Genomic DNA, 12,678 nt, shown 5'->3' on the forward strand with positions numbered 1-12,678 from the left:
AGGTTTTTCAGAGGTTTACCACTATTGGTGAGGAGCTGCAAACTTCTGGCAAACAATTGCGGAGAATCAAAATTTTCATGTGAAAATAACGAGCGGCAAATTTGCTGTAAATTTACGGCAAGTATGCAGCTAGTTTTTTTGTAAGGGTGTACATGGAACGGCGATTTTTCACATGCGCAGTAAGGGAATTTAAGTGTTGTCATACATTTCAGTGTAGACGAGAAACTTTTTCTCTACAATTTGGAATGCCCAATGTGCTCTAAATCCTCGTGGTTGCATAGTGACTCGCCTCAATCCGGGTGGCAGAGGACGAATCTCAGTTGCCTCCACTTCTGAGACCGTCAGTCCGCACATTTTATCACGTGGCTTTTTGAGCGCATTACCGTGGAGACATAGCGTGTGTGGAGGCTTCACGCTATTCTCTGCGGCATCCATGCACAACTCACCACGCGCCCCACCGAGAGTGAACCACATTATAGCGACCACGACACTAAGGGTTGCATCCTTTAACCTCCTCGATAGCGCACCGCCTCCCATGCTGGAGACCCCGGTTCAAATCCCACTTGGAGTGGGTCGGGCAGGACCAGTTACAGTGGTGCTGTGACTTGGATGGGAGTGAGGCTTAGGGGGGTGAGTGTAATGGTAGCCAGCTGGTAGGAGGCTGTGCAATGTGTAAACCTCACTCCCCTGGACTGAAGAGGTGCACTAGCGAATGGCGCTAGGGGCTGTAGCCTTTAGTCTCCTTGTTAGCATGCACGCCTCCCATGCTGGAGATGCTGATTCGAATCCCGCTCAGAGCGGGTCAAACAGGACTGGTGACACTTGAAAACAGCTGTGTTGACAGAGAATGTTTCAAAAACGAAAACACCATTTTCAAATATATCCAGATTAATATGGACGAAGCATTAATAAATACTTTTAGTAACTGCTGACCACTAACTGCAAAGGTAGTTACATAACAGCTAAGACTGTTCTCAGGATTAATGCTGCATTCCATTCAACTCTGAAAGTCAGAATTTTCAACTTCAATTGTGGAAAATTGTGATAGTACACCAGTTGAAATAAGTTGAATCTCCAATTTGGAAACTTGAACGGTGATCTACAACTTTACAACTTTCATACATAGCGGTATGCAGGGAGATGAACACAGTTACTGATAAACATTCACTTTTATGCAAATAAAAAGTTCCTACATTATATAACAGAACTGGCTTAGCGAACTTTTGCAGAGAAACGTGAAAAAAAAAAAAAAAAACTTACTAAATGACCCTGTTTATAATTGTTCACCTGAAGAACAAATACTCCATTGATAGCATTGTTTATCTTGCACAATTTGGTTGCTAGAAGTTCTCCGCTGACAATTGAACAACTCAAAGCTAATGGTAGTATCGCCCTTTTGTTTCTATAAATATTTTATTCTCCATTGCATCTGGAAATGGATAGCCTTTGTTGTTGGAGGTAGAAGATATGAATACAACTTTACAATAAAGTTGTATTTGTTAACATAACTAAATTAACATTAAATTAACATAAAACTAAGAATGAAACATAATTTTCAGGATTTATTAATCTTGGTTAATGCTGTTTTAAAGATTAAAAGTTGTATACGTTAACATTACTTTGGGGTAGATACAGTAAATAGTTGTGGCACATTTGCGTGTGTTATTTCAGCACAAAAACCTGCATCTTATTTACTAACCACCCACAATCATTTTTAAGCAGCCACAATCAGCACTGAAGTAGCGCTGTATCTTGAGTATTTAAATAAAGTCATTGTCATTCCTTTCTGTGCAAACAGGGTGTGTCAGATACGATGGTCTGCTGCATCCTCTGCTATACAGCGCTATGAATCGGACAGCAATATCAGAATTGCACATGCAAATTGCATTCAGCAACGATTTTGTGGGTGCATTTGCACCGCTACCTGATCTGCATAATTCCTATAGTGAATCAGGGATTAAATGAGCGCAGACTGCGTTTGCAAAAAGTTGGCGCTTTTACCGTACGCAATTCATTCTTAGTGAAGTTTCCCCTTAATGCATTATGAACTAACATGAACTATCAATGAATAACTGTATCTTTAAAAATTGACATTAACCAAGATAACACATGCTGTAAAAATATATTATTCATTGTTAGTTCATGATACTTATTGCATTTACTAATGTAAAAAAAAAAAAAAAAACTTTTTGTAAAAAGGTTTACCACAATATCAAATAGGAATATACCACTTCGTCTTTGAATGGAATGCAGTGTAAAGATGTAAATGTAAAACCATAAATATACATGTCGAATATTAAATCATAATCAAATGAATGCAAACAAATTATCTTAATTAGTCTCCTAACACTCAAAACAGCTCAAAGAACATGCTGTTGACCCCTTAGTAATGTGAAACATGCTAATTAGGAAACGTGAATGGAAGTTTGCAAAATGGACCAATCCTAAACAAGAAAACACTTTCTAATTTGATTAAGAGCAGGACTTGCACGCCTTTTAACATTTAAATCAGAGGATCAAACAAAGAGCCAAAAGACCAATCACGAACAGACAAGAAGGCAGCAATTTGTCAAGGAGCAAAATAAAAAATAAGTGAACAAAACTGCAACTAAATGAATGGTTTAAAATTTGTTAATGAAGGGAAATGGCTGGCGGAGATCAAGAGGCACAAACTCGTTTGGAGTTTAATGCCGTCTTTGTCATGAATAACATAGCTCAGGTCACCCTGTTTTCAAATGTTAAACTTTAAGCACGCAACTCACTGATGTAAAATTAATACACTATATGTGGTCCAGTGCCTAATTACTCTGAAATAATCCCTCGCTCCTTTCATTGACCTTTTTGAAAGACAGCTATCAAAAAACAAACATTTTAACGGGGGTTATTATGAGATTAGGTGGAGTCACTTTAGGCATTTTGAGAGTTATTTAATTTTAATGAAAATACTATTTCAATACATTTTGACAGCCTGAGAGAGATGAGATTTCCCTGTTCAAACTGAAGTGCTGTGGCTCTAGTACATTGCTAAACAAAGTAGAAATTTAACTGCACAAGCACTCAATTACAAAATAAATAAGAAGGATTTGCAAGAAAAAACATCACAAGAAAATTACCCAGAAAAACAAGCTTAAAATTTTACAATAAGGATTAATTTATCTCTAGGCAATGTCTGGGTTTATTCTTCGAAATTCAACTAAATAACATCTGCTACTTAATGATTGTTTAGAATTACACTATTTGTACTTGCTTATTTGCACAAATCTCTAGCCAATTTTCTACCACCAAGTGAAATGATAAACCTAGTCTCACAGAATCCTGTTAATATACATACATCTTTGCATAATGATTTTTACGTGGCTTGTTGTTCATATCACAGAGGTTTCCTGGTGAAATGAACAGTAGAGGCACTAAAACAACAACAACTTTTATTCCCTTTCATACAAATCATGAGTTACAGGGCAGTTCATAAACACTTACTTTCCACACTGTTCCTCACACAATGTTGTCTTATGACATCTGAACAATTTTACAATAGCGAATAATGTGTAAGGCAATACATTTTAACGTCTGCATTACATAACCAACTATATTTATAAGCTTGTTCGCACACAGTAAAATTGCAGGGTAGCTCAACTGAAGGAGCGTTGCACTTGCAATGAAAAGGAATGAGGCTCAAGTCCTGAAGAGCAGGCGAGTCGACACTTAACTGGAAAGAGCAATAGAAGCACCACAAAATGGCATGGTTGCTTTAGCAATTTTGCTTTTCATCTCACATTTGTTTTTTATGAAACTATTGGTTAGGTTTAGGTTTAAGGTTTAGGGTAGGGAGAATGGTTTTGTTGATTTAAAACTTGATAGAGCATTAACCTAAAAACCTCATCTGTTTGGGAGAAAATGTAACTCGCTTTTTGCGCCACACAGTTGACATTACGCTTCGGAATTTCCGTGATACATGTAAGGAGTCACGAAATATAATTTTGCAAACATTTGTCATGTATTTTCATGAGATTAGGCTGGAAATTAATTGTATTCATTATAAATAGTATTTAAACAACTTCTGACAGTTACCTCAAAAGTAGCCTGTGCTGGCATATTGTTAGGACAAATAAAATAAAATTGTATCTTTGGAAGTTAAATATGTTCTCAAAACTTGTGAGGCTCGTAAAAATACACCATGATTTGGCATGTTATTTTTGGGCAAGTTACAAATTATAACACAGATCCCCCAGACCAGCAACATTTTGGTGAAAACAGGCATCTGTACTATGTATCTAAGGTAAACCTAAAGGGATAGTTCACCCAAAAAGGAAAATTCAGTCAGTGTCACCCCTGTGTTGTTATAACCCTATATGACAAGTGCAACAGTTCATGCAGTCTCCTCTCGACATTGGGACGTTCAAGCGAAAACTCTTTTTGTTTATCTAAAAACAGGTCCTCCACAGCGATAGCGACAACAGAACACAACACAGCTGCACACAAAACAGAGAACGGAACTTACTAAACATGTCTGAAGAGTTTGTAGTCAAAGAATTGATGCATTTCTATGCCCAGCCTTATTTTTTTACGCAGATGGAGTTACCAGCGTGATGCCGAAAATAGAAAACAAGCGATCGATAGAATGTACCATCGCTCATCACAGCTGGTTAGGACAAAAACTCTGATTAACATAGAAAGATACCTTTTATCACGTAGCTGCCTGTAGCCTCTGTACTCTGATAAATAAAAAATAAGGCTGGGCATAGAAATGCATAAATTCTTCGAATACAAACTCTTCAGACATGTTTAGTAAGTTCTGTTCTCTGTTTTTTTGTGCAGCTGTATAGTGTTCTGTTGTCTTTATCACTGTGGAGAACCTGTTTTTAGATAAATAAAACAAGCTTTCACTTGAACGCCCCAATGCTGAGAGGAGGCTGCGTGAACTGTTGCTCTTATGCCCTTACATGAACGCCCACAGGAGATCAACGATCAGTGAATATTTTCACTAAATAATACATTAGATTTCGGTTTGTTTCTCACCAAACCTTATCGTATGCTTTCATAATAATCATGAGTCTCATGGAATAATTAGACTTCTGAATTATACTTTTGAAGCTTGAAGAGGTGGTACAATAAACTGCCATTGTATGACATCACTGAGCACAGCATTGTTTTCACATTTTCTCCCTATGTGTTAAGAAAAAGAAAGTCATATAGGGTTATAACAACACAGGGGTGTGTAAACAATTACTGTATTAACATTTTTGGGTGAACTGATCCTTTAATCGGTGTGTATATATATATATATATATATATATATTAAAACCTTAGGCATCAATTTCCCCCTTTGCTGTAATAACAGCTTCCACTCTTTTGGGAAGGATTTCCACTATACTGTATGTAGTAACATGGCTGCAGGGATTTGCTCTCATTCAGACACAAGGCTATCAGTAAGGTCAGGAACTGAGGTTGGTCTATGTATATATATGTATATTGTCTTATTGTGTATTCTATATATACTTTATTTTCTATTCAATTTTTATTTCATTCTATTTTTATTTTATTTTTTTTATAATTTTTTATTATTATCTGTCTTGTTGCTGTATTGTATTGTTGTGCACTGGAAGCTCCTGTCACCAAGACAAATTCCTTGTATGTGTAAGCATACTTGGCAATAAAGCTGATTCTAATTCTGATTCTGATTAAGAGAAACTTCTAGTCTTACCTTTGGCACTCATCCAGAGTGATGACATGCGGATGGTCTTCTTCAGACAAGAAGACCACAGTGTCTCTGTTGAAGGCATTTGGTCTGGTCTGGTCGATGTTGTGGCGGGTGATGGTTGCCGTGGTAGAGCTTGTCCAGTAGAGAACATCCCAGCCTCTGTGGTATGCCAGGCCCTCCACAGAACCAACATCTACAGAAGGGGATACAAGGTCAATAATGGCCCTCAGCCCTTTGTGGTTCTCAATCTTCTGGATGGATTTCGTGTGTTGTTCTGTTCGGAAATGTGTCAGACCGCAATTTATAATGCAACACAAGAACGTGTTGCATTCTCAGCACTGCCACAAGGGATGGTATTGTGGACATAAGTGTGAACTGGTCGCTTCTACTGTACGTTTTCTTTTTCAAGTCAACTACGGAAGAATAGTTTTAAGAGAATATTGAACTGATTCAAAGACGCAACATTTAACAGCTCACTGGAGGTGAAGATGATCATAAATAATGACTTAAATTTTGGTCTGTTCCTCACACTTCAGAAGATCTGAAATATAGCCCAATCCAAGTTTTTAGGGCCATTTTTTATTCTTGATGGCTCCAGACCTCAATTACTTTTAATATGTGGAAAAACGTGACCAGGAAATTCTTCAAAATCTAATGATTTCAGAACTAAAAAAGCACTGAAGTCCAAACAATTACAACCAGTTTATCCGAAGACCATAAAACAGTACTGCAGGCAACAACCACTACAGGTTCCTTCGAAAGTGATTCAGATGTAAGACAAGCCAGACAGATAATCGATGTGAAAAACAGGGTTTCAGGAAAGGTCAAGCTGTGTTGTGTAAATGTGTGTCAATAACAAATCGACACCTTTTTCAAAACTTCACTGAAACCACAGAAGTGTTTTCTTATTATTTAAACTTTTTACATTTTTTTAATCATATTGGTCTAAATGCATCATACAGTTTTTCAGGTGAAAAGAGATATATGGAAGACTAGGAATGCCACTTAAAAAAAATAAAATCAATAAATTAGTTTAATTAAACAAATAATAAATACATATATCTTTACAAATTGACAAACACATATTTAACATTGTTTATTTAATTGATGTTTAAAAATGTAACAAAGACTTTAAAATAAGGTTGTATTCATTAATTGGTGGGTGTAATCTGATAAAGTAATTAGCTATTTAGCTACATTACAAGGTTAACTCATATTCCAAAAATATTATATTTATACATTTTAAACATATAAACAATTATGTTCATATGTACTTATGTTTGTGTATCTCTGACAAATGAAAGAAAAGCAATAATTATCAAGGAGTAAATTTAGAGATTATTTTGAATTTGTGGAGTGGAAAAATAAACCTTTCTGTGAAAATTTATTTAAAAATTAACTTGAAAAAAGTAATCTTATTATAACCTTTTAGAAGACTCATTATTTAATTATAATTACTATTTTTTAATTAACTTACCCAATACTAGTTGACATTAGTTCCGCAATAGTTAACATAAACTAACAATAAACAATACTTTTACAGCATTTATTCATCTTGGTTATTTCTTAAAATGTTAATTCTTACAAATACTAATCCATTTTTTATAGAACACGTTGTTTACACACTCTTAAAAAAAAAGTTATTTTGATGTTTTTGCACAAAATGGTTCTTTGGGTTGACAATTGCTTAATGTGAGTATTAGAGATGTGCCCGAAGCTGAATACCTTATTCAGAAAGGCACGAATAATGAATTCAAAATGAAAAACGGATTAATCTGAATAATAAAAAAAAAAAAAAAAAAAAAAAAAAAAAAAAAAAAAAAAGAAATTAAAAAATATATGACTTAAAAGCACAAGGATAAAGTGACATTTTAAATAAACATATCCAAAATTACAATTAATTTATGAATCTGTGCAGCCAATATTTCTAAAGTGTAAACCTTATGAATGAAAGTGTGCACGGTGTGATTTCAGATCGGATGGCTGTGGTCTCGACGGCGTTTACGATCTCTTTTAATTGTTCGTGTCTGGCGCTTGTCAAGTGTAACATTAATTAAGATACAACATCATATACACGTTCCACTTCTTGAAATGTCTTTGTTAATGTATCACACAATTCAAACGTGATTGTCATGTATTTATTTATAGCCTAAACCTGAGCACGATGTGAAATTCCTGACCTGAAGAGATGATTTCACTTCGGAGCTCGTCTATCCGTTGACTACATTTATATCCACATCAGAGATTAAGGTTATTAACTGGTTAAGACTTTATTCCAAAAAAAAAAGTTAAAATGCTCCATAAATGTTTAAATGCTCTATAGAGTATTCATCTATTAGGAATATTCCTCCTTATGTGAAATGAAGAAACTGAAACTCTGTCTTTTTTCTTCTTCTTCTTCTTCTTCTTCTTCTTCTTCTTCTTCTTCTTCTTCTTCTTCTTTAATATGTGCTAAATTTGAAAATGTTAAGTGTTCTTGAACTCTGGTAAGGCGCTTTATAAATGTAACATTATTATTATTATTATTATTATTATTTAACAAAATAATAGTGTCCTATTGTAAAAATTCCTGATAGACTTTCGGGATTTTCACCTGTTTGTAGGCTATATTGATTTTATTTACATTTATTTTAATGTTTGAATTTGTATTTATTATTCACTGCAAAATGTGTGCTTGACATTTCACATTTTGCTTGACACCTCCTGCCTTCAGAATAATGTTGTTCTACATGCACAGACAACAAAAATTCAGTTTCATACAGACATTAATATCTGAAATACCAGGAGAAACCAAAGTTGACAACATATTCCACAGATAATGTAGCCTACAAATTCAGCTTCATCTGGTAAGAAATATATATATATATATATATATATATATATATATATATATATATATATATATATATATATAATAATAATAATTATTATTATTATTATTATTATTAGGCTATTATTATGAAAAGGCATATCCAAGGCATATTTTATTAACAGAAACTATAAATGTAAGAGTAACACTTAAAAATGGGCGTTTCATTTAGTTTTGACGCACTTCTGGTTTAAGCGCCTCACACACCCGGTTCAATCCGAATACAGAGACAGATAATTGTGTCATATGAACAGATACAGATAATGGCTTTGCTGCACACCCCTAATATATATATATATATATATATATATATATATATATATATATATATATGCTTTTTTTTTTTTTGTTTTTTTTTTTAAGTATGAGCTTCATGTCTTTTAATTATCAGGATTTTTAATGTTTTTGACACGTAAATCAGTGAGAGTGGGCGCCATTTATTTATTTAGTGATTTAACTAATAAGTTAATGGTTTTGTAGTGTTTTAAATATTTCATTATGTATTTAATAATTTACTGAAATATTTATTTAATTATTTATAAAAATAATAATAATAATAATAATAATCATCATCATCAACTTAAAGGGATAGTGTACCCAAAAGGCAGAATGTTGGTCACCACTATTTTTATTTTTCGGGAGTGAACTACTTCTTTTTAATTATGCTGTTTGAATATATATATATATATATATATATATATATATATATATATATATATATATATATATATATATATATATATTTTTTTTTATTAATTTTTTTTTTTTCAATTCTGTTTGGTAATGCTAGTGGCGCAGAAATTACACAACTTTATAGAACTGTGCAGAAATATTCCAAATAGTTACACAGACTAGGCTATATTACTTGAATATAACAAGGAATTAACAGGCATGAGGCAGAATTCCAACAGTGAAGAGACAATAAGATTTTCAAACTCAACAAAATAAAACTGGGTTACATCATTTGTAATTGATGGAACAAAAAAAACATAAGAGATCTTTTTAATATAAAATAAAGACTTCTGCTTAATCTCCAGTGAAAAATGCCCCAGTAATCTCTCATGTCTCATCTAGAGTTGCAGAAGAGATCTCAAAAATGTCTCAAACTCTGATTGCTCCAAAGTGTTTTGCCAAAACACCAAAGTCTGCATTAAAAATCTACGATTTTGATATGAACTCAAAGCGTAAGCGTGATTCAGAGGTTGCATTTTTACTTTTAAAATTAAATTTTTACTCCACTGACAGTTAGGTTTAGGGTTGGAGTTTGGGTTAGGGGGTAGAGTTAGTAAAATATGCATTTCTGTTGACTGCATTACATAATTTACAACTAAAAATACAACTTGCATTTGATGCCACTCTGTGAACATTTCACCTGGAAACTGAAGCTCAATCGTGCCCATATGTTCAACAACACTTCCAGCTTCGGGCCACCAGGGGCAGTGATTTTGACATTGTTGCCTTATTGTGAATTAACCTAAAGTTTCAAATGTAACAATTTAATTGGTCAAATTTAACAATTTACTGATGGAGCCATGTTGAGAGCCCCATACCCATATAACTATATATGGCCTTAACAATTAAGATACAAAATGAACATTTGTTGAGAATTAAAATCAAAAAGTACATTAAGATATCTTTAATACTTCTGGGTTTACAGGCAATACAACTTTGGAAAAACAACAACAAAAAAGGGTTTTTTCCCCATTTTTGGACTCACACTATTGGCATATAATGCAAAAAAGGGGTGCTAAAGTTAACTGATTTTAGTAAGAAACCTACCAATCTCTGTGTAAAAATAAAATTATGACTTTGCAACCTTTCTAATGTAATGGTTGACCTATAGTTGTGTTTCAGAATAGGCGAAAATTGCCATTTCGACCGCCCACTACAAAATAATGGATTACTCTGTAAATATTAATCCACGGCATTTAATATTTTGGCTTTTGTCATCATTTATGATTATCTTTCACCTGTAAAAAAAACAAAAAAAAAAACAAAAAAAACAGAATGAACCATAATAAATATAATATTTGCTTTTGAATGTGATTTCTAAATAAAGCAATACAGGAACATTGCTGCAGGTGAAAATAACAGAAATGACAGGTCTTAAGACTGAAGGTGACATGACATTTCCAGTTCAGTGCTCTGACAAGAGTTATACAAAACCATCCAGGCATTCGTGTTGCCTGGGTAACTGCTCTCGACTCTACCATGTATTGTGTGTGTCATAATCAGCTCTAGTCTGAGATTCATCACCTTTTCCTCTCACTAACAAAAACAGATTTACCTCTGCAAAGACATTCTCTCTCTCTCTCTCTCTCTCTCTCTCTCTCTCTCTCTCTCTCTCTCTCTCGAGGCCTGAAGGCTGATCATGTTATACTGAACCCCTCTAGCATAGTTCTAGCCTAGAATTGCAATATATTACTTCCTGCTATCTAAATCATAAAATAAGGTCTCTATTGCTTAAATGATTATTTATACTGTAGTGTAGTTTTATTAATTGACTACGTTTATTAGTCCATTCCTAGCATCGTAACAAGTCTAAAAATAAACCTGAAGTATGAAAAGTGTGAGAGTTTGACTGAAGTGAATGTGCTATTTTACTGTGTATATAGACCTCCTCTACATTTCGGAATCAATTGAGAGTTTCGCAGAAGAGGCTGAAAAATGCTAGGTGTCTTGTCAATATTTTTAAGGCTCAAATCCAATAAGAACTCAAAACTTTGTTGCACAGAACAAATATTGGATTTCATGTTTCAGTGGTAACAACAAGAACACATTTGAAGGAAAAATGCATGTTTTGATATTGTGCAAAATGGAATAGTGGAATAGAAGTTCATAGTTACCACATCAGTCAAACAAAAGGACAAAAAAAAGCACCATAAAAGTAGTCCATACAACTTGTGCACTATATTCGAAGTCTTCTGAAGCCATGTGACAGTTTTGTGTGAGGAACAGACCAAAATTGCAGTTAAGATTCGTTGAAAATTTTGCATTGGTGCATTTTTGACAATTGTCATTGTAAAAGAGCTGCTTCAAAATTCTAATTAAAGTGTGCAACATAAAAAAATAAATAAACACCTTTCAGGTTTGCAACAATATGACAGTATGTAAAATGGGTGAACTAGCCCTTTAACTTTGTGCGACCCCCACATTCGTTTAATTTAATTTAAACCGAATTAAAACTGTTCACAAGACTATAGATATTTAAGGGTTAAACTTCCCCTCCACCGAGTGACGCGACACAACAACATGACGTTGATTTCCGTGAAGTGCTTCTATGGGCAAAGATCCATCTAAAGTGCTTCTGGTGAGAAACCTCTAAGTTTTTTTTTACTGAAACCTGATTGGGTGTAAAGAGTAGTGCCTCTAGTTTTGTTTGATATCTGCTTTAAAAAAATCATACATTTTTCGTACGTCAGCGCGCTGATAAACATGATGTCCACTTATGTGGATCTTGGGACATTATTCCCTCAAAAGTTGAAGAAAAAAAAAAATGTTTTAGTTATTTTTAATAACTATCAACATTAACACATCTGTGGGTCATTTTGCTTCATTTTAATATACATTTTGTCATATTTTATTTTGTTATCACTGTACAAAGCAGTTATATTCATTAACATTAGTAAATTCATTCCTATATTTACTGTGCATTTTCACATTGAGAATCAGTGGGTTCATCCAAATATTCATCCTGCTTTCAGAGGCTTTATAGGTTGTTAGGATGAAAATAAGGTGCATTTCGAACTGTTCTTAGATGAGTGCAGACAGACAGCACACTGGAGGTTAAGTCATTCATTAAATAGGGAGCAAGGGAGCATCCTATAGCTCTCTATGCAACTAAGTGCATTCACTCCTAAAATCCAACCAAAAGTTCAGTTTCAGGCTGCAGATGATGTTTGGACCACTCAACATGTTTGGCAGACATGGGACAATGATAATCAGTACATAGATTCAGAATTTATAATGCGTAATTTTATTTGAACATGGTTGGCAATGATTGGATGATGCTGGCCATTACTTTGAATAAGAATAATTTATGCTAATTTCTGATGTAATGTCTGTAACATCTCAAAAGCATGAAGAACCAACACTCCTGGAAACATTATAA

The 12,678-nt window shown here is 33.9% G+C and overlaps 1 protein-coding gene across 1 annotated transcript in view; it reads right to left on the reverse strand.

Moving 5' to 3' along the window:
• Positions 1–12,678, reverse strand: part of LOC127438065 (low-density lipoprotein receptor-related protein 1B-like) — a 308,837-nt gene that overhangs the window by 134,106 nt on the left and 162,053 nt on the right. The window contains exon 41 of the mRNA XM_051693349.1: positions 5,702–5,891. Within this exon, the coding sequence (XP_051549309.1) occupies positions 5,702–5,891 (190 nt within the window). The remainder of the gene's footprint in view (positions 1–5,701; positions 5,892–12,678) is intronic.

The sequence above is a fragment of the Myxocyprinus asiaticus genome, chromosome 49 (genome assembly GCF_019703515.2).
Source record: "Myxocyprinus asiaticus isolate MX2 ecotype Aquarium Trade chromosome 49, UBuf_Myxa_2, whole genome shotgun sequence".
NCBI classification, from domain to species: domain Eukaryota; kingdom Metazoa; phylum Chordata; class Actinopteri; order Cypriniformes; family Catostomidae; genus Myxocyprinus; species Myxocyprinus asiaticus.